Source organism: Syngnathus leptorhynchus, chromosome 12 (assembly GCF_054491065.1).
Source record: "Syngnathus leptorhynchus isolate UIUO chromosome 12, UIUO_Slep, whole genome shotgun sequence".
Classification (NCBI taxonomy): Eukaryota; Metazoa; Chordata; class Actinopteri; order Syngnathiformes; family Syngnathidae; genus Syngnathus; species Syngnathus leptorhynchus.
In genome coordinates this window covers 636,581-663,993 of record NC_141206.1, presented here as the reverse complement: position 1 = coordinate 663,993, position 27,413 = coordinate 636,581, and the positions used below count along the sequence as shown (strand labels likewise).

Genomic DNA, 27,413 nt, shown 5'->3' with positions numbered 1-27,413 from the left:
GTCCTCTGAAGATGCAATCTGCTCCGCCCTCCACTCAGCCCTCACCCACCTGGAAAAAAGAGACTTGTATGAGATTGCTGTTTGTGGACTTTAGTTCTGCATTCAACACCATTGTACCACAGCGACTAATCTGCAAACTCGACAAACTGGGACTCAGTACCTACATCTGCAACTGGCTACTGGACTTTCTCTGTCAGAGGCCTCAGGTAGTACGTGTTGGCGACAATATCTCGAGCAGCATCACGCTGAGCATGCCCCCCCCCCCCCCCCCAAGGTTGCGTGCTCAGTCTGCTGCTCTTCACCCTGCTGACGCATGACTGCACTGCAACCTACAGCAACAACCGCTTGCTGAAATTTGCTGACGACACGACTCTGGTGGGTCTCATCACCAAGCGCAACGAGACTCAATACAGGTTGGAGGTCGACCTTCTGGCCACATGGTGCAGAGACAACAACCTCCTGCTAAACGTCAGCAAGACCAAGGAGATTGTTGTTGACTTCCGGAGGGGTCCCACCGAACACCTGCCATCAACGGTGCTGTGGAGTGAGCAGCACCAGATTCCTGGGGGTGCACATCAGTGAAGACCTCTCCTGGACCACCAACACTGTATCACTGGCGAAGAAAGCTCAGCGCCAACTGTACTTCTTGCGGAAACTCAGGCCAGCAAGTGCTCCACCGGCCGTCATGACCACATTCTACCATGGTACCATTGAGAGCGCCCTCTCCAGTTGTATCGCTGTGTGGGGTGGTAGCTGCACTGAATACAACATGAAGGCCCTGCAGCGCATAGTGGACACAGCTAGTAGGATTATTGGTGCTTCACTCCCCTCCCCGAAGGACATTTACACCTCCCATCTCACCCACTAGGCGACCACGATTGTGTGTGATGTGAGTCACCCCGCTCACACTTTGTTTGACCTACTGCCCTCTGGGAAGAGTTACAGAAGCCTGCGCTCCCGCACCACCAGACTCACCAACAGCTTCATACTCCAACAGCGTAGTTGGAGTATGAAGTTAGGATCCTGAACTCTTTCCCCCCTCCACCCTTGGCTACATAACGTCCTGGCCTTTTGGGCCATGTTGGCTGCCTTGCACTAATTCTCCTGTACGTACGGAACAATCTGCAGGCCTGCCGGTGAGAGGCCTAAATAATATAGACCAGACGTGCCCAAAATCTGGCCGCAGGCCAAATCCGGCCCGTGTCTAAATTTAGACTGGCTCAAAGCATTTTGTCATAAAATCAATAATATGTGGTCCGCTGGCACTGTCACGGGTATCTCCGCGCCCGAGTCACAGAAACGAAACGCATATGAACGGGAACACTCACATGAGCGAGCACTCATGATTGGGTGCGAGGGTGTTCTCCCCGTCCATTCCCAGTTCACGCGCACGCAGGTGTCTGTTTGCATGATAATCAGTGACACAGACACTTCCTCATTCAAATTTCTGCATACCAAGTCAAGTCAAGTTTATTTGTATTGCCCCAAATCACAAGCATTCTCAAAGGGCTTCACATAGACAAACAATTGACAATTATTCTCAAAGCATCTCCTGATCTTGAGCTCCCCAAAAGGCAAGGAAAAACTAAAAAAAAACCTACCATGGGAAAATTGCGAAACCATGAGAAGGGACCACAGAAGGATACCCCTTTCAGGATCACCATACTGCAATGGATGCAAAGAGTGCACATAAAATACATTATATGGAAATCAAAAAGTGGATGTCCAGGCCAACGCGAAGAGCTGTCGGAGGAGCCCTCGATCGTACTGGCAGTGTCTTCGAGGAGGGTAATCCGCTGCAGTTCCCTCAATCTGAATTGGTCCACGAGAATCTAGATAGCCGCTGTCAACTTGGGTGTCACCTAACCACCTCCCCAGCCGGGCAGGGGTGGGGGAAGTGGGGTCGGGAAGAGGGAGCAAAAATAAATCGCCCACTACTGGTTAATTAAAGGCCATATCATAGAAATATGTCTTTAAACGTGTCTTAAATGTTTCTGCTGAGGTAGCAGTTCTAATATCCATTGGTAGGGCATTCAAGAGCTCTGGAGCCCGATTAGAAAATGCCCTAGACCCTACAGACATTTTATTGGCCCTCGGTGTCACTTAAAGACTAGCGTTTTGCGAACGAAGGTTACGAGACGGAACATAAGGAACAACTAGGTCGACAAGATATGAAGGCGCTAAGCCATGCAATGATTTATAGGTTAATAGAAGAACCTTGAAGTCACATCTTAAATGGACCGGGAGCCAGTGTAAGTTGGCTGATATTGGGGTAATGTGATCAAATTTTCTTGACCGTGAGAGCAGCTTTGCAGCAGCATTTTGTACTAACTGTAGACTTTTGATGCTGGACTTGTGAAGACCAGAGAATAATGCATTACAGTAGTCCAGGCGCAACGTGATAAACGCATGTATAATAATTTCCACATCACCGGTCGAGAGAATTGGGCGAATCTTAGCAATATTACGAAGGTTTGTCTATTTACGAATTTATTTGTCTATTTATTTGTCTATACCAATTTATTTATTTGGTATTTGTCTATTTATTTATTTATTGTTTATTATTTGGGTTATTTGCTTATTACTTATTTGTTGCTCTTGTCTGTTCGTTTTTACTCTTTGTGCTGTTTGATGTGAGTGTTGTGTACTGTCTAGTCACCGTGGGACGGTGGGAAACGTAATTTCGATCTCTTTGTGTGCCTGGCATGTGAAGAAATTGACAATAAAGCGGACTTTGACTTTGAAATGCAATTCTGGTTATATTCTTAATGTGCTTTTGAAAGGAGAGCGTTTGGTCAAATATTACCCCGAGATTAGTTACAGTATCACTCTGAGTGATAGTACAGTTATCTATAGTTATAGTGGTTTCCTTAAATAAATGTTGATAACGAGCTGGACCAATTATCAACATCTCAGTTTTATCTGGGTTAAGACGAAGGAAGTTGAGAGACATCCATTGCTTGATCTCCGCGAGGCACGCCTCAGGATTACAACAGTCCCGCGGATCTGTCATTGATAACGGCATATATAATTGGGTGTCATCCGCGTAACATTGAAAACTAATATTATATTTACGTATTATGTCCCCAAGCGGAATCATATCATTATTAAATAGAATTGGTCCTAGTACCGATCCCTGTGAGACACCACACATAACCTTATAGAGCTCAGAGGACGAATTGCCATGGACCACTCGGTGTGTCCTGTCTGATAGATATGAGTTAAACCAGCATAGTGCTGACCCTGAAATACCAACACAACCTTTAAGACGCTCTAATAAAATATCAAAGTCTACAGTGTCGAAGGCAGCACTAAGATCGAGTAGTAACAGAAGGCCCCAGAAGGAGGACCAGTTTTCTATAAAATACAGTACCTGCTTTTTACAGAACCCAGCCATCCATCAATTAAGGGAGACTAATCTACGAAACCTTTCATCAGAGCCTCTCCCAGGCAGGGGGCCAGAGACAAATACTCGTTGCCGACTCATCTTTCTGGCGAGATCACAAGTCCTTGCTATGTTTTTCTTTGTGATCTCAGATTGCCTCATCCTAACACCATTGGCGCTGACCTGTCTAGCTATGTCCGAGTAGCTAGTGTTGTTGGAACTACGCTGTTGACTAGTCCTATTGCGAGTCAGCTCCCTAAGATTAGCTTCTATGTCGGGTGCTCTGCCCCCAGGAATACACATGACCGTGGCTGGATTTTTAAGCGTGATATTTCGGGTGATGGAGTCACCTATGATCAAGGTGCGAGGGCCAGTAGACCGAGATGACTTTGGACGGCTATGCGTCTTACCTAGCTCATCGCGATTAGCAAGCCGCTTGGGGCTAATGCTAACGGGGCTAGCGGGCTGACTACAGTCCGCAACTGTGTCCACCACATCTACTGTTATCGCACTGTTCCGCTCTAACTGGCGGACACGTCCCTCTAGCAGGGACAGCCTCTCTAACAGAAGGGTGCACGAAGCCGTACAAACCTCTTGATCCGCAGCCATACTTACGTGTCCGATGATCGACAGTAGACAAACGGCCACCAAACAATAGCAACCCGGAAGTTTGAGATCCTGCCCCAAGTGGAGGAGTTCAAGTATCTTGGGGTCTTGTTCACGAGTGAGGGCAGGATGGAGCGTGGGATCGATAGGCAGATCGGTGCAGCGTTGGTTGTGATGAGGACTCTGTACCGGTCCGTCGTGGTGAAGAGAGAGCTGAGCTAAAAGGCAAAGCTCTCAATTTACCGGTCGATCATTTCTATCAGTTAGGAATGATCTGATAGCTCAACACTGGAGGAATGCTTATGAAAAAGAGGATGTTGATTCAGCCTATAATGTATTCCTAAATACTTTTTTGACTTTATATCATAAAAACTGTCCAACTCAGCAACCAAAGAAAACTTCAAAACGACCAGATAACTTGTGGTTCACTGGAGGTCTGTTGAATGCCTGCAAAAAAAAGAATAAATTATATAAAGAATTTATTAAACACAGAACTGAGGAGAAAGAAATTAAATATAAAAGATATAAAAAATAAACGTACAGAAATTCCTAGAAAATGTAAGAAAGATTATTATAGTAAATTGTTGGAAACAAATAAAAATAACATAAAGGGCACATGGAATATTTTAAACTCAATTATAAGAAGAAAAAAAACGAATGCTGGATTCCCAAATGAATTCTTTGAAAATGGTAAGATAATTAAAAATAGTGATGAAGTGGTGGCAGGCTTCAACAAATTCTTTGTGAATGTAGGGCCCAAGCTGGCAGATGAGATAATCCCTCCACAAAGGGGAGGTGTATCACAATGTTTTGGGGAACAAAACCCAGTTACCATCTTTCTGAGTGATGCAGACAAAACTGAAATAATTGATATTGTTAACCAACTTAAGAACAAAACATCAAGGGACTGTGAGGATATTGATATATTCTTCATTAAACATGTAATCGTAGCTATAGCAGATCCCATAGCACATATCTGCAACCTCTCACTGAAACTGGGCTCCTTTCCCACAAAGATGAAAATAGCCAAAGTCGTTCCCATCTATAAGGCCGGTGAGAAGAATCTTTACACCAACTACAGGCCAGTCTGATTGCTTCCCCAATTTTCCAAAATCTTGGAGAAGATATTTGCTGTTAGATTGGACAGTTTTATTGATAAGTGTGAGATATTAACTGATAGTCAATCTGGTTTTAGGCCAAAGCGATCTACATCTTTAGCTCTAATTGACCTTGTGGAAGAACTGACAACAAGCATTGACGACAAGAAATTTGCCATAGGAGTATTTTTTTACCTTAAAAAGGCCTTTGATACAATTAATCATGACATTTTGCTTCAAAAACTGGAAAAGTATGGGATTAGGGGAATAGGGTTCAGTTGGATAAAAACCTACTTAGAACATAGGCAACAGTTCGTGCAGATGGGAGAGAAAAAAATCAATGCTTTTAAATATAACCTGCGGTGTTCCACAAGGATCAGTATTGGGACCAAAATTATTCATATTTTATATTAATGATATTATTAACACCTCTAATATTTTGAAATTTGTCATTTTTGCTGATGACACAAATATCATTTGTGAAGGAGACAACCTACAACAACTAATGAAGACTGTCTCTGATGAGCTTGCCAAGCTAAAACTGTGGTTTGACTTAAATAAATCATCTCATTACATAAAGAAAACCAATTTTATGATTTTTGGGAAACGAAAAATTCCATAAGACATAACTATTGAAGTATTGTGTGATAACACCAGATTAGAAAGAGTTTATGAAAACTCCTTTCTGGGAGTAATAATTGACCACAGTCTCAGCCGGAAATCGCAAGTGAAACGCATCTGTTCAAAATTGGCAAAGATCGTTGGTATACTTTGTAAAGTCAGACGCTTACTGAACCATAAAACAATGTACACTTTATACTGCTCGCTTTTTCTTCCTTACATGTCCTATGGTCTTGAGGTGTGGGGTAATACCTACAAAACCACCCTAAAGACTGTATGCACAATGCAGAAAAAGGCAATTAGAATTATCAACAATGTAATTATTTATTAATTTACAAACATTAAAATTTATGGATTTGGTAGATTTCAAGACCACACAAATAATTTATAAAGCTAAAAACAAATTAATAATATACAAAAATGGTTCATAGAAGGCAAAAGTGGTTACAATCTAAGAAGGAGAGGGAATCTTTTACAATCTAAGGTGCGCACCACCCTCAAAAGCATGTGCATATCTGTCAATGGGGTAAAGCTATGGAATAATTTACCTGTAACGATCAAAGAAAGTAAATACATTGCTCAATTCAAAGAACACTAAAACATTTACACTAGAAAACTAAAAAACACACAAAAAAACCTCCATAGAGTCGATGAACCGGCGCAGAGGGTGTTCGGCGATTCTCAGACAACAGTGGGCGCAGACAGACTGGTTGCAATTCGTCAAAACATCACAAAACAGTCAGGCCGCGTTCTGGCTGGCACTCAGGCTGGGCAGATGCAGATCATGTGCGTCGTCACACATGCAGCTGTTTGTGCAGAAAAACACTAAAACGCGAACAAGCATGAACGACACAATGTGGGGCCGGCGCTGGTTATAAAATATTGTAAATGTACGTATATAATACATATACAGATAAATATCACTACATGGACATATTTTAATGATTTCTAATACATTTTAGAATTATTTTATATTGCGACAGACCTCAGTACCAGGCCTCACACCACCTAACCCTGCTGGTGAGAGGGTTATATACGTACATTTGGGTTAGGTAGCCCCAACCCAAACGTATCTATACAATACATATACAAATAAATATCAATACATGTACATATTTTAATGATTTATAATCAATTTTTAGAAATATTTTATATTATGGCGCACCCAGTGATGTGCGGTCAGAGGAGGCAAGGCCTCCCCTGCCATCATGAAAAGGGAAAAAAAACAAATTCAATTGTTTCTATTATAAAGTCATTTTCCTTTTCATTTCAGTAGTTTTGTATAATTTTGAACCAAAATATCTGAATTTTTATAGTTATTTTAAAACCGAAGACGATTTGGTCGGAAGAGGCAACTTCCTGCATTGCCTCCTCTGAGGATTACGTAATCTCCTGGCTACCTATGCTGACAAGCTATGCAGTTAGACTGAACTGCTGTCTGTCTCTGTCGCTGTTTAAGTGATCAAACACTGTGGCTATATTAACTAATTTCCGTAGATAAGATGATGTATATAATATCTAGTGTTTTTTGTTATCTGTCTGTAACGTCGTGTTTCTTTAGATGAAAAACAGCTTTGAAAAGATTCCTTATGGAGACAACGAAAAAAAACTTCTACAGCCTTATGGCAGGGGTGCTAGTGATCCCAGGATGCTTCATGCGCCCACCTGTAGAATAAGTGATCTCCTGTTCAAATTTACAGTGAGCAACTGAGGAGCAGTCGTCCATTTATTTCGTTTGCATTTGTTCGTTTTTTTTGTTTTTACATTTCGTTTTACAATGGAGGATTACATATTCAAACGATTTTCCACTATGGATTTTTGGTCAAAGCAGGAGGTCATCAGTAAAAGAAGACCAACTCCGGAGTTAAAAGGTTTGATTCGGACAACGGGACTTCGGACCATGTCTTTTCAAACGGAGTTGTACGCACGATCAAAAACAAGTTTTTGATTCCATGTGCTTTATTGAGTGTTTTTATGTGTGAAGACTGATGATATGGGATTTCAATTATAATAGTTCAAATTAAATAATGAATTAGCTCATCTAGAGCAGCGTTTCCCAACCTTTTTTGTGACACGGTTAGGTGTCGGACAAATTTTACCTTGACGTCAGTCATGAACCTCACCGCACGTCACTGGGCACACCTCAGGACCAGGTCTCTCAACAGCAGCCAAGCAGTTAGGGGTCGAGTTGTATGTGTGGCCTTTTTTGCATCATAATATCCTTTGTTGCTTTGAAGACTTGCCACAGATGTTGGCACAGTCATGGAATAAATGTGATCCTCACTTTTGCCATAATATCAATTTCAGGAGACTCCACAAAAACTCTTAAAAAAAATAAATAAAAAAAACTACATTTGGCTTTTAGTCTGAGACAGTGAAAATCATTAGGTGTAAGCCCACCATTAGCACACCAAAACTGTTTTGGTTGTTAATAAACGTGAATTCACTAACTAATTCCTCTGTATTCCACAGCGAATGTTACAATATATTCGCATACCACGACTTTGTAGTGTTCCATCAGACACATGCTACCATGGTAGCCTGCGTGTCTACTAACCTAGCCTCCAGACACAACTGTTTCTATGTCAGAAATTAAATAAGGCATCAGTCACAACCTGCTTCCTTTTTAGATGCCTGTTCTCCACTGCTATGTTACCATGAAAGGAAGGTTTGCATCTTGTAAAGTATTCCTAGTGAAATCTGTCCGAACTTTTGGACTCTTTTGCTAGCGCTAATGTTGGTTGGCCATGACACTGAATTATCCACAATGCATCATGAATCACCGGAATTACCACGACTGGGCTTGTGCATTTCAGACAGGCATACAGCCAGAGGAAGACGGGGAGATAAGGCAGTTTCGAGAGAAAAACAGTAAAAATAATAAGATACTAGATTTCTAGATTTTGATCCAAGTCAACTCATCGTGACAGCCCTAATTCCAAACCATGCTAATCAGTGACTATTCTGTTGATTCTAGGTTTCAACAACATCTGATGGTCTGGATGCTGATCTGTGGAAAGATGGACTTTTCAAGTCCAAGGTGACCAGATACCTGTGCTTCACCAGGGTATTCTCAAAAGAAAATGTAAATGTACTAATCCTGTTATCTGTGCATGAAACAATGATAATGGATCCACATAAAAAAATCTGTGTTTTTCAAAAGAAGACTAAAGATTATTGTTTGATGCTCATTTGGTTATTCTATGTCGAGTCAAAAGTTTTCTTGATTTTTATTCTATTAGTAGCTCATAATGTCAAATAAAATAACCAACATTTTGAACCTCAGCTAAAATGTTTTTTGAGTTATGGCCAATCAAATTTTGTGCGCCATGCCCACTTTTGGGATCCAGAAATTGCACACTAAATTTTGGACCATATTTGGAGGCCCTCATATTTTGTTTTAAGGTAGGTACAGACCTATAAACTGCGATATATTTAGTTAATTATGAAAACTAAATTGTTGTGTTTGTGTAACGTATTAAAAGTCAAACTGAAATATCACTTTGAATCTGACACCATTTTAAAATCTGTACATCCTCGTAGGGACCAAGCCCCTCTCCTGTTCTCCCTACTAGGGATGCCTCTGCTTATGTGTGAAGGAGTTGGACGTGGAGTCACGTTTTCAGCACGTTGACTTCGAAAGAGACATTCGTATTTTCAAGCTGGAACTATAGTATTATAGATGTCTACTGATGATGACTCTAACATATCACAAGGATGAGCCTCTCTGTGGCTAATTAAAAAGCAAGAAATGCAGCCTCTCTGCAGCTAAAATGCCCTCTATATCTGTCCATTCCCTCCCATCAGTCACTATCATCTGCAAACACGACGCATTCCGAGAGGCTTTATGTCAGCTGAATTGTTCATACGTTAAATATTCAATTGAAATTGGTAAAGGTTCATTTGACTTTTTCTCTGAAGTCCACGTATGGGGTACCATCTCCGCCCCTATTCGAAAACAAGGTGCTTTAAACGGCCACATTAATCTGAAAGGTCGGCCTCATTGCTGGAGGTCCGGTGCTCCCAATCTTTCCAACAAGCCGACTTCCATCTTGAGAAACAACGTTTTTTTTTCTTTTATTTTTTTAGATACTTGCTCACGTTCTGTAGTAGACCTGGGATGCGTTCAATGACCACTCACACAGTCAGAAACCCATTAGTAGTGCCAAAAAGCATTGATGAGTACTTGAGCACATACATGGTGGAATATGGATGGATGTTTTTTTTAGAATTATTCTAATGTAGAAGTTTGTTCCCAAGGTTATGGATGAGCTAAATATTTTGAATTTCAAATATAAGTGATGTATTTATGACACTTTGGCTGTTGCGAATGAATGGGATTTTGCGGTGAAAATTAAATTGTAAACATTTTGAAACAAGAATAAAACAGTTCCCTAGATGACATAAATTTTAAAATTGAAGTTGAGTAAATCAGAAGAAAAATGTGGCAGGAAATGCAGAACAAAAAATGGGCAGAATAAAATAGAATAATAAAGAATAAGAAGAACATATGTGAAGTCCTCCACCTTCACTAAATTAAGATCTGTTCTATTATCTGATACCTGACTTTCTCTTGCTTTTCGTTTCCACCCACAATTCTTTTCTTGTTCTTACAGAGCCATTTAGGTAATGTTCTTGTTGACATGAAGCTGATCGATATAAAGGACACCCTGCCTGTGGGCTTTATTCCAATCCAGGAGACTGTTGACACTCGTAAGTCACCACCTCAAGTCGTGAGTAATGTTTACACGATGCAACCGAAAAGGATTTGAAAAGGGAAACTCAACTCAGAATATAATTAGTGTATGCAATTATAATTAATTATAATATATACAGTAATTTCCGCTCTATAAGGCACACTGGATTATAAAGCGCACCTTCATTGAATGTTTTATTTTAGAAACCCCTGACCACGGTTGCTGTAATGCTGAAAGTGATGCAACCTTGTGATTTACTAGTCGTACTGAAACATTTTGGTAGAGAGCTGTGTACAACCAGTATGGCTCAACAAATTCATCAATTGATCCATATAGAAGGCGCCCCCAGATTATAAAGCACACTGTGGTTTTTTGAGTAAATTTAAGGCTTTTAAGTGCGCCTTATAGTGTGGAAAATACGGTCATTAATTATTATTCATTTTAAAGGGACAATAAAGCGAAGATTGTTCATTTCTCACAAACTAGCCCAGTTTATTTATAAATTGCTAAGGGTTCATTTGACTTACATTTCGCCTGAATTTCACGTATGGATCAACACCTCTGCCGCCTTTTGGAAAAGGTGCTTAAAACGGCCACACAGCTGAAAGGTCAGCCTCCTTGCTGGTGCTCCCAATCTTTCCAACAAGCCGACATTCGGTGGTCACCTTGCCGTTATTTATCCGAAATTGACGGTCGACGCAATCCACGGCATTCAATTGAAACACGGCTGACGCGAGCCACGGGCTTCCGATGCCATGCACAACAAGCCCTCACGCTGAGCCATGGGCTTCCGCCGCCATCCGCCGCGAGCCTTCGCGCTGAGTGGCAACAGTCTGGGGTGAGCCTCCTCATTGAGCCACTCTTGCTTCTTGGGCCTTGCCCCGGATCGTGCCACAACCCCCGGAGCACCGGACTTCCAGCAAGAAAGTGTTCCTTCAGCGGAGTGTTGTTGTTTAAAGCACCTCCTTTTCGGATAGGTGGCGGGGGTGTTAAGCCCATACTTGGACTTCAGGGGAAATGTAAGTCAAATGCACCCTTTTCAATTTCAATTGAACATATAACGACAAGTCAAGCTTATTTACGTATATAGCCTTAATCGCAGACAAGTTTCAGGCTTCACATGGGCAAAGTAGACAATTATTCTCAACATCCCCTCATCTTAACTCAGCTTACATAAAGCCTCTCAAAATGTGTCGTGTTTGTGTATGTTGGTGACCGGTGAAAGGAAATAGACACGCGTGTAGACAGGCGTGACAGGACACTTTAGCTGCAGAGAGACGGCTCATTCCTTTACATATTGTGACACGCCTGCTCTGCAAGTAACATTGTGCATTCAGTGTACTTTCACTACATCGGGAGCTTGTGCTGTTCAGCTCATGAGTCATTTTTGTTTGATTATAATGTTTTTAAGATTGAGAGAAGCTAAAATAAGAATCGTGATTACATTTTGACTGATTGCCGAGCTCTACTCTGGCCCCTACTTTTTTCATCATCAGTCATTAGTTCGGCTGTCTCGCCTTATCTTCTTGGGTCCTTTGAGAGAGACCTGATTTGACTCTCATATTTGTGACCTTTGAAAATGAAAGACATGATGGAAGTTTGGGAATCAGTCTAGGGTTAAAACTGGCATTTATCGCAACAAGTTTTGATTTAAGAGTTGCTTAGAGTGGCTTAGCAACTAGGCAAAAGTAGATGTGACTTGACCTTTGACTAAGTGGTCTTTGTTTTAATTTAGAAAACATGAAAATCAATATGGCCTGTAACTCTTGCTTGTTTTGGTGTTTTTTATTGTGTAGAGGAACAGGCATTCAGGAAGAGGCGACTCTGTATCAAGTTTATTCCAAGAGACTCTACAGAGGCAGCCATCTGTGATATTCGTATTCTGGGAAGATCAAAGCAGGCTCCACCACAATACACCTTCATTGGGTTTGTCTCTGCATTAAGTGTTTTCCCCCCAATATTGTTTTCTATTGCAATTGTCATCAATACATGCAAAAAAATGTCCCCACCAACACTCCCAAAAATCTATATGCATATAGAGTGGGCCACAACTAGGGTTTCATTGAACAGTTTGACATTTTACATTTATTAGACATTTAGACATTTATTCATATCTGTCCAAAACACAGTGACACACATTATGATGCAAAGTCCAATCTCCATCAATTTCAGTAAACTTGAATGAATGGCCTCGATCTGGGGCTCCACGCAAGATCTCACCTCGTGGTGTGAAAATAACAAGAAAGATGAACAAAAATCCCAGAACCACACAGAGGGACCTAGTTAATGACCTGCAGAGAGCTAGAACCAAAGTCACAAAGACTACCATCAGTAACACTACATTCAAGATTCAAGAGTTTTTATTCGCCATGTTTGAGCGTGCCAAACAAGGAATTTGACTTCAGTACATCACAGCCTCTGTTCAACATTTAGGTGACTAACACTCAGGACATGTGAAAAATGACAAATATTCTCAAACATCCCCTGATCTTAAACTCCCAGGAGGGCAGGGAAAAACTCAAAACTCCAACGAGGGTAAATGAGAAACCTTGAGAAGAGACCACAGATAGGAGGGTCCCTCTTCCAGGATGACCAGGCTGCAATGGATGCAGAGAGGACACAGTACAAACAGTGTAGACAATTCACAAAAGGTGTGGAGATCAGGATGTTATTGCACAGCAATGACTCTGAGACTCTAAGAGTGGTGTGAGTTCATCAGAGCAACAGCCTGGGGGAAGAAGCTGTCTCTGTGTCAGCTGGTTTTGGTGTACAGAGCTCTACAACGACGTCCGGAGGGGATAGTTCAAACAGACTGCAACCTGGGTGAGAAGGGTCTGTAGAGATGTTACTTGCACGTTTCCTGGTCCTGGACAGGTACAAGTCTTGGATAGATGGGAGGTGGATTCCAATTATCTTTTCTGCAGTCCTGATTGTCCGTTGCAGTCTCTGCTTGTCATGTTTGGAGGCCGATCCAAATCAGACAGTGATGGAGGTGCAGAGGACAGACTGGATGATAGCAGTGTAGAAGGTCTTCAGCAGCTCCCGCGGCAGGTTGAATTTCTTGAGCTGTCTCAGGAAGTACAGCTTCTGATGAGCCTTCTTCCGGACAGTCTATGTGGCCGGTCCATTTCAGGTCCTGAGAGATTGTGGTTCCCAGGAACTTGAAGGTGTCTGTGGAGAGAATAGCATTAATGTGGATAGTGAGGGGTGAAAGTGGTGAAGGGTCTCACCTGAGGTCCACTGTCATCTCCACGGTCTTGAGCGGGTTCAGCTCCATGTGGTTTTGGCTGCACCAGTGGACCATCCGCTCCACCTTCTGTCTGTACGCAGTCTCATCACCGCCAGGGACTCAAATCCTGGCGTGCCAGACGTGACCACTGCTTAAGCAAGAACATGTCCATGTCTGAAGCAACTGTTCGAATGCAAATAGGATACTTCACACCCCACTCCCACCAGGCCGCAAGATGTGCACCTCCCTTTCCGGTTGACATCTTTGTAGTTTTTTAGCTGAGGTGGCATTTACTTCCGCCGCAAATGTCTTGATTGATTAAAAGATGTCAACGGCAAAAGACTTGTCCATACATACATAACGCGTGACAAAATAAATCCCAACATACAATTTATGAACACGTCTTGTAAACAAGCACTGCAGTCAAGTTAACCAGGAGGCGAATACTAGCGTTAGTGAGAAGCTAACGACTGCATTTAACACATTATTGTTTTCCCCCCTCCATGCAATTCATCTGATACAACTACTCAAAATACGCCCATAAGAAGTGAAAACAAAACGCACAGCTCTAAAATTAGCAGAAAGACTGACACTAATGCTATGAAAACCAGGGATGAGAATTTTCCACAGATCCGCAGATTTGGGGTTTTTTTCCTTCGAAAGTATCATTTTTGTGAGTCGTGTAAATCCATTGAGAAAATGTTGTTTATATATGGGGTGGGGTGTAGGAAAGCAGCCGGCCAGCTTTGCCGGACAATGTTAGCCTCGGCGACTCGAGAGCATTCGCCCGCCGCGACGGCATCTTACGGAAATCAGCTTGCCTCTGTAACGCTAACTAACTGGCAGCAGTGATGCGACATCGGCCTTATTTCTGGCAGCATTTTGGCGCTACTTTCGTCACAGCATTTCCACTTGTTAACTTGCGCGGAGAACTAAGTGTTTTTACACCGCCACAGTGACACAGATGATTCGATAAACTTGTTATTTATGTTATAGTTATTTGATATATAGTTTATTTAGAGTAGCAATGTCTATGTCGTTAACTTCAGTAATTTCCGATTGTCTAGCAAGGCCGTGAAGGCAGCAGGGGGGGGGGCGGACAAGAAGAGCGATCTAGGGCGCTTGCGTGTGTTGGCTCATATGTTGAGTTCTTGATTTGTGAAATAAATAGCCGTTACCAAACCCACGTCTTGCCTGGTACTTTGGTAGCTACAATATAGATCTGTGGAATAATTGGGGCCGCAACTGACAAGGCTGACGACGAGGCTGACGTCAGCGGCGCACGTAGGTCCGCAATCGACAGCTGGGTTGTTTGTTTTTTTCACACAGAGGATGAACATTCCGGTGGATTTAATGATTTGGAGTGACATAGTTAAAGTTCTTGTATATATTACATTTATTTGATATATCTAGTCTGACGTCAGCAGCCCACGTAGTTTCCGGAGTCAAAAGCTGTGTATTTTTCTCTTTTTTTTTTTTGGACACCGAGGATAAATATTCCGATGGATTTAATGATTTAGAGTGTCACGGATGGTTTGTTAAAATTGTTCTTTACATTACATTTATTTGATGCATCTGGTCTGATTTCAGCGGCGCACGTAGTCTTTCCGGCGTCAACAGCTGTGTGTGTGTGTGTGTGTGTGTGTGTGTGTGTGTGTGTGTGTGTGTGTGTGTGTGTGTGTGTGTGTGTGTGTGTGTGTGTGTGTGTGTGTGTGTGTGTGTGTGTGTGTGTGTGTGTGTGTGTGTGTGTGTGTGTGTTGATTTTTTTAAGTGGCACAAGACGAAGATTCCGATGGATTTAAAGATTTGGAGTGACACGGATAGTTCGATAAAATTGTTGTTTATATCATTATTATTTCATACATAGTTTATATAGTAATATGGGCCTGTGGAAAAATTTGAAATGCAACGCGCCGCTGACGTCGGACCTATTTACATTAAGGAAGACGAACTCGATCGATGGCCTTAATGATTTGGAGTGACACAGATGGTTTAATAAATGTGTTATTTGTTATAGTTATTTGAATCATACCATATCAGTTAGCCTTTTGTTGCTGGTTCATGTCTGTTCTTGGTGTTGGATTTTGACAAATTTGCCCCAAACGTGCGACTTATACTCCGGTGCGACTTATATATGTTTTTTTCACTTTATTGTGCATTTTATGGCTGGTGCGACTTATACTCCGGAGCGATTTATAGTCCGAAAATTACGGTATATACATGAATTCCTTTAAGTAATTATATATTATATCGTAAAATATAACATATATGTATTTATATTTATACATATGTATTATATTCATGTACATTTAAAATACATTTTATTTTTTGTTACAGTCAATCAATGATGTGAACATGTAAGAGGATGCGTGTGTCCTGGGATTTTTATTTTTTTACAAATTTTTATTAATTTTTTTTCTTTCCAATGTCTTAAAAGTAAGCTTGTTCCGTTTTTTGGACATAATTTCTCCTGTTGTGGAAAACATCCGCTCACACTGCACAGATGAAGCTGGAGTACAGAGAAATGTCAATGCAAGTTGGAAGAGGTTTGGGAAATTGGTCTTCTGATTGTTCCAGTATCTAATAGGATCCTGGGACCTGGCAATATTGCCCTCTGCCAGGTATTTCTGAACCTCCAGGATGGCATTGGCTGTGGCATTGTTGCTTTGTCTGACCACTTCACTGTACAGATGTTGCCAAAGGTTATCTAAGGAAAATGAATTGGCATTTTAGTACATGATTTCCAAAAACAATAAGCAAATAATGCAGAATAGCATACCTGAAGTGGGTGCAGACCGCTGTTGTGAAGACGGTCCCGGCTGCGGCTCATTTGTGCATTTGATTACAGACACACATTCCAAGCGCAGTCTATTGATGGCCTCATTGCACTTGGAGGAACTACAGAACCCAAGTGATTTAAATCTGGGGTCTAGAAGTGTTGCTAGGGTCAACACACTTAATGACTCCAGATTGGAAGCAGTGTCTGTGACTCGACGCTTCAGGTGTTCATGCAGGTGTATGGTTGCCTGTGTGTGCAAGGTTGAAGCATTTTGTTCTAGTGCAAGACATACGTAGCATTTTCATCGGGATGACCTTTGACCCTGACACTCGACTCTCTTCAGACAACTCCACTGTCGCTTGATGGAAAGGAGCAAGCACAAGAAGCGTTTCTTCTATGATGGTGAACTCATCAGCTGTAAGTGGAGTCAAATCCTTTTTTAAAGAGGCCAGACATACCCACACTGGTTCCCTCTCATTGTGTAGCCTTTTCAGCATTTCATAGGTGCTGTTCCAGCGTGTTGGCACCTCATTGATGAGTTTCAGGGTTGGTTGTCCCATCTGTTGCTGCACTTGAGCAAGCTTCTCCTTGGCTGTAGTGCTCTATCGGAAGTATGTGACAATGTCCCTAGCTTTGTGTCTGATGGATGCAAGTGTGGGGATCTGATCACATGACTTCCCAACTATTGAATAGAGACTATGTGCAATGCAAATTGAGTGACAAAAGTGGAGCTGTTTAGTGGATGCAATCATGTTTGGTGCTGCGTCGGTCACAAGACACTTTACTGGTTATGGCGCAGTCCTCCATCATGCCCCTTTTGGCTTGGGCCAAATTGTCAGCAGTGTGAGTTTGTTGAAAGTATTGCACACCCAAAACAGATGTACACAACTGCATATTCTCATTAATGTAGTGACCGGTAAGAGCCAAGTAAGCCTCCCTGTTAACAGATGTCCACATGTCAGCTATTAAACTAACTGCCACAGCTTGCTGTACTTCCGTTTTCACTCGTTCCTCATACGTTTTAGCCAACATTTCTTTGATGGTCTGAAAATGACACCAAGTGAAGTCAAATCAAAAGCAAATCAATATATTTAAAGATTAAATAAATTGGAGATATCAACTACTACTTTAGATGGTACAAACCTCTCTGGTTGGCAAAATATATGAGGGCTGAAGGACCTGAACCAGTTCCCTGAAACCTTCATTTTCTACAACACTGAGGGGCTGGCAGTCCTTCAAAATGAAATTCAGCACAGCCTAATCCATCTGCTTCCTGGAAGGTTGATGGTTAATAATAAGGTAAATAATAAATTAATAGGAATTAATTATCAAGAAAGCAACTGTAAGTTGTAAACTGGCTGTATACCTAAGTTAATGTTGGGTGTATCTTGGACTTCAGGTTTATGTCTGGCCCTATAATGCCTCAGCATTGAGGAGGTGCTCTTATTTAAATAGGAAAGTTTGGTATAACAAACTCGACATTTAACCTGTAGAAAATATGAATAGTAAACTCAGAGTCACTTTGAAATGACATTTAATCTGCAGGAAATAATATGAATAAGAGTCACTGTGAAAATAATTTGAATTCAGATATATCAAATGGAAACTCTGAAACATGATTAAACAACAAGCTAATTAAAACAAATACCTTATTTTCCGATCTGATATCAAAATGGTCCCACACATTAGAAACCTTTATTTTGAGTTGGGGCCGCTCCATAATTCCTCATAACATCGACGTTGAACCGCAAAAGATGAGATCGTTTTAGCAGATCCATCCCGTTGACGGTGCGCTTCTTTTAACAGAGCTTCCTTGACAGACTATACTGCAGCTCGACACTGGGCTTCGCTCTACAAGCTCAACACATGCGCCGACGCATCGGTGTCGCCGGACCCATCACTACCCAGAGGTGTTCTATTGGGTTTAGATCAGGTGATCGTGAGGGCCATTCAGCCGTGTCAATTCCTTCATCCTCCAGATACTGTCTGCATACTCTTGTCACAGGAGGCTGGGCATTGTTGTGGATCAGGAGGAACTCAGGACCTACTGCACCAGCGTAGGGTCTGACCATGGGTGCAAAGATTTCATCCCGATACCTAATGGCAGTCAGACTGCCGTTCTCTAGCCTGTAGAGGTTTGTTCGTCCCTCCATGGAAATGCCTCCCCAGACCATCACTGACCCACCACCGAACCGGTCATGCTGAATGATGTTGCGGGCAGCATTGCGCTCTCCTTGGCTTCTTCAGACCCTTTCACGTCTATCACAGGTGCTCAGGGTAAACCTGCTCTCATCTGTGAAAAGCACAGTGCGACAGTGGCGGACTTGCCAATTCTGGTGTTCTATGGCAAATGCCAATCGAGCTCCACGGTGCTGAGCAGTGAGCACAGGGCACACTACAGGACGTCGTGCCCTGAGTCCACCCTTGTGAAGTCTGTTTTTGACTGTTTGGGTTGAGACATTCACACCAGTAGCCTGCTGGAGGTCATTCTGTAGGGCTCGGGCAGTGCTCAACCTGTTCCTCCTTGCACAAAGCAGCAGATATCAGTCCTGCTGATGGGATGAGGACAGTCTACGGCCCTGTCCAGCTCTCCTAGAGTAACTGCCTGTCTCCTGGAATCTCCTCCACACTCTGGAGATTGTACTGGGAGGCACATCAAATCTTCTTGAAACAGCACGCATGGATGTGCCATCCTGGAGGAGTTGGACAATCTGCGCAACTTCAGGAGGGTTAAGAAATCGCCTCATGCTCCCAGTCGTGACAACGACTCTCGCTAAAGCCAACACTCGTGGAAAAACAGTTAAAAAAGATCAAGCGGGAGGAATTTGAAATGGCCTCCACCTGCAAAATCATTCCTGTTTGGGGGACCATCTTGTTGTTCCTCTAGTTCACCTGTTGTTAATTCCATCAACACCAACGCAGCTGAAACTGATTTACAACCCCCTCTGCCACGTACGTGACCAAAACTTTATCAGAAAAGTGTAATGAAATTCATGCCATTACCCTGATTAAAAAAAACAGTTCGTTTAATTTTTTTGAGCAGTATATATTTGCATATGACTGTATGCATGTGTGTGCGTGTGTGTGTGTGTATAGTATGTATGTTTGTCTTTGTGTGCCCTGTGATTGGCTGCCAATCGGTTCAGGGTATCCCCCGCCTACTGCTCGATGGCTGCTGGGATAGGCTCCAAGCAGGTCTGCGAGCCCGGTAGTTCCATCTCAGATTATTCATCCTGATCCATTACTGGTTTCTCATGCTTTTATTTAGCATTTCCTTTCGATCTGTAATTCCTATCACTTCGACTCTTACTGGACTGCCTTCCCCACTTATCGTTCATTTTCCTTTAAAGATTTTTGCCCAATGACATTTTTCTTGCTCTACAGCAATTGAAATAAAATACTAGTTCCGCGCCAGATCGTCTTGAAGTTAAATTTATTAGACTTGTTGCTCATGTTTTGATGTATTCTCTTACTGATTTTTTCAATTTGTCTCTCTCCACCTGTTCAATTCCCATGATTTGAAAATGTGCTTAGCTTACTCCTCTTTAAAAGGAAATCACTCCTTTTATTTAAATAGCTATTTCCCAATGCCCAATATTTGCTCTACTGCATTTTTTACTTTTTCATTGCATGAATTCATTTAATATTCTATTACCATTCCAGTTTCAATTCAGGCCAAATTTTTCCATGACCACAGCCGATGTTCCCTCAAATTTTTCAAGCGTCTGTGCAAACACACAAGCTCCTTGTACACACTGTGGACCACTGTGTGCAACACTAGATGAAATAAATAAACAAACAAATAAATACATAAATGAATGAATGATTGAATAAATGAATAAAATATTGTCAAAGAGAACTTTAACTTTTGTTAAGATTTGAGAAGCAAAGATTTTGCTTTGTGTGACAGCTCGTTCCTTTTCTGTGAGTCTTTTGTGCTCTCCCGCAATAATGTACCGTCTTATCTTTGTACAATTCCAACAGCTTTCAAATGACATTTCTGCTGAACGTGACGTTTGAGGTAGCCAAACTTCCATTGTCCATATATCTCCCTTCGTAAACTCGCCCACCACTTTGGCTTCACTGCATGTTTTGCATAGTAGACCATTCTCACTCGAAAAAGAGAAAATCACACACAGTTTCACCGTTTGCTCTTTTATTTGCACACACTCCGACAACCATTCCATCTTAAAAGAACCCTCTCTCATTTACTTTGGCTTGGTGAGTGAATGTGTCGCTGCTCGTTCGTTTTGCCATGATAAGGGGTTAGCTAACTTAGCATTTGCATCTCAACTCTACCGCACTGGTGTTAGCGAGCTAACCTGCACAGCAACGAATGGGCACGATACATTTTCAGGCACTGTCAATGCTATGATTGATGTACCGTATTTTCGCAGATGGGGGTTGCGGGCGTGCTGGAGCCTATCCCAGCCGTCATCAGGCAGTAGGCGGGGGACACCCTGAACTGGTTGTCAGCCAATCGCAGGGCACACAGAGACGAACAACCATTCGCACTCGCACTCACACATAGGGACAATTTAGAGTGCTCAATCGGCCTACCAAACATGTTTTTGGAATGTGGGAGGAAGCGGGAGTGCCCGGAGAAAACCCACACGGACACGGGGAGAACATGCAAACTCCACACAGGGCGGACCGGAGGTGGAATCGAACCCGCACCCTCCTAACTGTGAGGGCGGACGTGCTACCCAGTGCGCCACCGAGCTGCCCAGGTGTTATTTATGTTAGTTATTTGGGTAACTGTTAATGTTACATCAAGCCCGTTCTCAGCTCTTCGTTTGTGTTTATGACACGTTAGCATACCGTATCATTTAGCCTGTTGTTGCTCGTTCATGTCTGTTCTTGGGGTTGGATTTTTTCGAGTAAATTTCCCCCAATATGCAATTTATACTCCGGTGCGACATGTGTTTTTTTTTTCACTTAATTGTGCATTTTATGGCTGATGAGACGTATATTCCTGAGCAAATTCGAAAAATTTGGTATGTATCATATCATTGACTGGACACTGTTAAGGTTTGTCTTCGACCCCAAACGCACGACACAACGGAAGTGAGACTTATTTCTCAGAGTACAAGACAAGTCAGTCTAGGAGAACTCAGGAAATAAAGGCAACAAAGGTAATTCTCTTTAGTCTCTTGAAAAATCCACACAGGAAAAACTCAGGGGGAAAAAACTAGATTTATAATCCACAAAAAGAAATCCACAGAAAGTCAGGAATTACCACTGGTGAGAGGAGGCTTGTGATCCAAATCAAGAAGGAATCCGGCAGCAGCAGCTAGAGAGAGATCCTCACACTGGAGCTGACAACACGAACCTGCAACTGGTGACTGGGAAGAGATCCTCACCCTGGAGCTGACAACACGAACCTGCCACTGGTGACTGGGAAGCAGGCAGCTATATACCAGCCCTGCTGAGCTGATGAGCTGCAGGTGGTTGATTTCTGATTGGCCTCAGGTGCGAGATGAAGCACCTCTGGTCCTGGAAGGAGGCTTAGAGAGGCGGGTCCTAACAGACACCTTTCAATCACTGATTTACACTACAAAAAGGCACAGAAAGACCAGTATTCGTTCACTTAATTAGATTAGATTAGATTAGATTACGTCAAACATTAAATATTAATCAGTTTTTGCTGAATGGCACAGTTTTTTTATCAGGGTATGGCATGAATTCAATTACACTTTTCTGATAAAGTTTTGGTCAGGTACGTGGCAGAGGGGGTTGTTAATTACTTTCAGCTGCATTGGTGTTGATGGAATTAACAACAGGTGCACTAGAGGGGCAACAACGAGGTGGTCCCCAAAACAGGACTGGTTTTGCAGGTGGAGGCCATTTCAAGTTCCTCCCTCTTGATCTTTTTTAACAGTTTTTCCACAAGTGTTGGCTTTAGCTAGAGACATTATCTTGACTGGGAGCATGAGGCGATTTCTTAACCCCCTGAAGTTGCGCAGATTGTCCAACTCCTCCAGGATGGCACATCCATGCGTGCTGTTGCAAGATGTGGTGTGTCTCCCAGTACAATCTCCAGAGCATGGAGGAGATTCCAGGAGACAGGCACTTACTCTAGGAGAGCTGGACAGGGCCGTAGACGGTCCTCATCCCATCAGCAGGACCGATATCTGCTGCTTTGTGCAAGGAGGAACAGGTTGAGTACTGCCCGAGCCCTACAGAATGACCTCCAGCAGGCTACTGGTGTGAATGTCTCTGCTCAAACAGTCAGAAACAGACTTCAAGAGGGTGGCCTCAGGGCACAACGTCCTATAGTGTGCCCTGTGCTCACTGCTCAACACCGCGGAGCTCGATTGGCATTTGCCATAGAAGACCAGAATTGGCAAGTCTGTCACTGTGCTTTTCACAGATGAGAGTAGGTTTACCCTGAGCACATGTGATAGACGTGAAAGGGTCTGCGGGGATTCACTAAGGTGAGAGTTTGTGGGAAGCAGAAAGGTGGGGGGACTGATCATATTGGTGTAACTCTGGACATGTCAGTTAGGACTGTGATGTGCTGCCGCGACCTCGAGCTGTTAGCTGTTAGCTTGCGGCCATACTATTTGCCAAACGAGTTGAGTCACATGATCGCCATCTGTGTGTACATCCCCCCCAAGCGCGGACACAGCTGTGCATATGCATATTCACGATGTTGCGGCCAGGCTTCAGACACACCATTCTACCTTGGATGCTACTTTGCTCGTTTTTCATCAAGCTCTTGACTGTCCTACAAGAAACAACAGGACTATTGACCTGTAAGCTAATGTAACCCTTACACCCCCACTAGGGTAGTCGAACCACAACCTGGTTCACCTGTAGCCTAAGTATGCCCCACTAGTCCGAAGGCAACTGGTTTCAACCCACACCATCAGGAGGTGTTCTGACTGACTGCTTTGACTCCACTGACTGGAATGTGCTGCTTGATCCGCAAGGTGAGGGAGGACATTGAATCGCTGACACTTTCTGACGGACTGTTTGAACTTCTGCACTGACGTGGTCTCTTCTGTTGAGACAGTCTGCTACTATCCGAATAATAAGCACTGGGTGACGCGGGATGTAAAGGCAGGGAGAACAGGAAAAAGGCTGCCTTCAGGAACAGGGATATGGAGGCCATGAAGGCATTGCAGTGGGAGGTAAAAAACTGTGGGAGGGTGGCCAAAGACGCCTACAGGAGAAAAGTGGAACAGAGGCTGATGGACAATGACATGAGAGCCGTCTGGGATGATGTGAGGACCATGACTGGCTACAACATTAAGTCCAGGGACGTTGACGGGTCCATGGAGCGGACAAATGAATTGAACATCTTTTTAAACAGGTTTGACCTGCCCTTGACTGTCCCGCCTCTGCCGCGATCATCTCCCCTTCTCCCCACAACTCATTTCCTCCGGACAATACAGCATCACCACCCTTTGCCTCCCCCTGTCCCCCCCATCTCGGCATATCCTCTGTCACACATCACTGCTGACCAGGTCAGAGGACAGCTGAGGAAACTTCATTCCAGGAAGTCAGCCGGCCTGGATAAGGTGTGTCTAAGACAGCCTAAAACCTGCGCTGCAAAACTAGGGGAGCCACTGCAACGGGTCTTCAACCTCAGCCTGTGACTAGGGATAATGTCTACCTTATGGAAGAGGTCTTGCATCACACCGGTCCCTAAAAAAAAGGCCCAGTGAACTGAATGACTTCCGGCCGGTGGGGCTTACTTAGCGCCTGATAAAGAGCTTGGAGAGAATCTTCCTCAATCTTCTCATACCTCAAGTGCAACATGCCCAGGATCTCCTGCAGTTTGTGTACCAGCCAGGTGTGGCGGTTATGGTGCCGCCCTCTACTGGCTGCAACGAGTCCACTCCCACATGGACAAGGGCAGAGCCACGGCAAGGATCCTCTTCCCGGACTTCTCGAGTGTCTTATAGCTCCACCCCCCGCCTGCTCTGTAAGAAAAACTGAATAGGATGGGAGTGGACCCCTGCTTGATGGAATGGGTCTCTGAATATCTCACGGGCAGGCCGCAGTACGTTAGGCTGAGAGACAGCATCTCTGACGCCGCTCTAACCGACCCCCCACCCCCACCGCGCAGGGCACGGTTCTGGCCCCTGTATTCTTCACCCTGTACACCGTGGACTTCAATTACAACTCTGAGCTGTGTCACATACAGAAGGATGCGGATGACACAGCCATTGTGGGGTGTATTAAGGATGACAATGAGGAGTAGTTCAGGAGTCTGGTGGAGGCTTTTTCCACCTGGTGTCACACCACCCATCTGGAGCTCAACATCTCCAAGACAGAGGAGCTGGTCATTGACTTTGAAAAGTCCGGAACAAAGCCTAGGCCAGTACTACTGGAGGGTGCTAAGGCGGTGGATTCATATCATGTAGTGTGGCTGGATGGTAAACTAGACTGGTCAGCACACCCCACATGCACACGAAGATTCAGAGCATGATGTACTTCCTGAGGCTGCGGTTGTTCAAGCTGTTGCAGATATTCTACCAGTCTGCGTTTACCATTATCCTCTTCTAATACATCCAAGAAGGATGCTTCCAGACTGGAAAAACTGGTCAGGGGAGCAGGCTCTCTGGTTTTGTAAAGGTGCTAAGTATCATATTTGCACGCAAAACATTTTTCAAAAACTGTTGTGAAAAAAAAATCCCAACAGTCCATGCTTTTTGGTTTAATTTTTCTTTGTTCGTCAATGCGTAACCATTACTTTTTTATTTTACAGAGAGCTAAACAACATGGGTATCTGGTATCGTATGGGAACTGTGCCAAGAACTCAAGACTCCTCTCACACATCAGGTGTGACTGACATCCAGAATGTGAATTCTATCTCCACTTCAGCCTCTGTCCCACCAGCATCCGTGACTAAGTATGCCCGCTCATATCGATTTGATAATGTTGATTTGTACCGATTGTTATCATTTTAGGTTATGATGTATATGCTGTACTGTGAAAACTGTCTACATATTTTTAGCCAGCTATTTTCAGACAAAATGGGTCGTTTCATTTACCAGGAGCCCTAAGGTTAGGGTTAGGGTTAATTAGTGTGAAGGCGAAGGCCTTCACACTATTGTTATTAGTGTGAAGGCGAAGGCCTTCACACTATTGTTATTCTACTTTATTTTTCTTCTTATTATTATTAAACAATTTATTCCTCCCACTTTTTTGACACCTAACTACTCCCACATGCTTTAACCGATTCACTCCATTCCAACTTTCACACGTTCCAAAAATTCACGGCATGACTGCTAGTATTTTATTTGTTCATAACATTTACCGTTTTTGCATAATTAGCAAATTTGTGCCTTAAAATCCCCCATTCATTCTTAATGGCACATTAGACACGAGCGACGTTCAGGAGTGAGTTCAAATTTTGACATCTGACAACTTTTTTCATGATTTCTTTCCTTAACTCGTTTATTTAACTCTTTTATTTTTTATTTATTTATTTTCCATTCATTCATTTAGTTATTCATTTAATTTTAAGTTAAAAACATCATTTTACCGATTTAACGGCATTTACCGTTTTTATTTCTTGTTTAATATCACCATTCCACCGCAGCAACACTAAGCCGCTGTTTAGCTCAGTAAGAAGACAATGATCCTAAGAACACGAGCCACGTCCGCGAGCGAGTTCGAGTCCCGGTTGGCCATAATTTTTTTATTCATTAATTCTTCATTCATTCAATTTTAACACATTTTAACAATTATTTTCATCATTCATTTAGTTTTTCATTTAATTTTAAGTTAAAAACATCATTTTACCGTTTTAACGGCATGTACCATTTTTATTTCTCGTTTAATATCATCATTCCACCACAGCAACACTGAGCCGCTGTTTAGCTCAGTAAGAAGAGACTGGAATTTGAAGCACGAGCGCTGTTCCCGTGCGAGTTCGAATCCGGCTTGACCAATATTTTTTTTTCATTCATTCAATTTTAACACATCACTTTAATAATTATTTTCATCATCATCATTAATTTAACATTTTTATTTTATTTAATCATCAATTTACCAATTTTATGTCATTTAATCATCATTTCGAGTCCCACAATAGTGTGAAGTGCCTTCGCCTTCACACGCAATTTCTCCAGAAATTGCCAATTCTAGTTCTACTTTATTTTTCTTCTTCTTATTAGTGTGAAGGCGAAGGCCTTCACACTATTGTTATTCTACTTTATTTTTCTTCTTCTTATTATTAGTGTGAAGGCGAAGGCCTTCACACTATTGTTATTCTACTTTATTTTTCTTCTTCTTATTATTATCCTACTTTATTCCTCCCACTTTTTTGACACCTAACTACTCCCACATGCTTTAACCGATTCACTCCATTCCAACTTTCACACGTTCCAAAAATTCACGGCATGACTGCTAGTATTTTATTTGTTCATAACATTTACCGTTTTTGCATAATTAGCAAATTTGTGCCTTAAAATCCCCCATTCATTCTTAATGGCGCATTAGACACGAGCGACGTTCAAGTTCGAATTTTGACATCTGACAACTTTTTTCATGATTTCTTTCCTTAACTCATTTATTTAACTCTTTTATTTTTTATTTATTTATTTTTCATTCATTCATTTAGTTATTCATTTAATTTTAAGTTAAAAACATCATTTTACCGTTTTAACGTTCACCATTTTAATTTCTTGATTAATAGCAACATTCCACCACAAAAGAAACATAGTCGCTGTTTAGCTCAGTGAGAAAACAATGGTCCCTAAACACGAGCCACGTCCGCGAGCGAGTTCGAATCCTGCTTGGCCATAATTTTTTTTTCATTCATTCAATTTTAACACATCACTTTAATAATTACTTTCATCATCATCATTAATTTACCGTTTTTATTTTTCATTTAGTTATTCATTTAATTTTAAGTTAAAAACATCATTTTACCATTTTAAAGTTCACCATTTTAATTTCTTGATTAATAGCAACATTCCACCACAAAATACACATAGTCGCTGTTTAGCTCAGTGAGAAAACAATGGTCCCTAAACACGAG

The 27,413-nt window shown here is 42.4% G+C and overlaps 1 protein-coding gene across 6 annotated transcripts in view; it reads left to right on the top strand.

Moving 5' to 3' along the window:
- mvb12ba (multivesicular body subunit 12Ba) overlaps positions 1-27,413 on the top strand; it is an 80,207-nt gene that overhangs the window by 10,982 nt on the left and 41,812 nt on the right. For 5 of the 6 annotated variants that reach the window (XR_015067682.1, XM_085925433.1, XM_085925432.1 and 2 more), the window contains 4 exons: positions 8,687-8,794; positions 10,326-10,422; positions 12,203-12,332; positions 25,134-25,277. Coding sequence is in view for 5 of the 6 variants with exons in the window: in XM_085925433.1 (XP_085781559.1) it covers positions 8,687-8,794; positions 10,326-10,422; positions 12,203-12,332; positions 25,134-25,277 (479 nt within the window). In the remaining variant the exon portion in view is untranslated. The remainder of the gene's footprint in view (positions 1-8,686; positions 8,795-10,325; positions 10,423-12,202; positions 12,333-25,133; positions 25,278-27,413) is intronic. The other variant, XM_085925435.1, reaches the window with a different exon arrangement.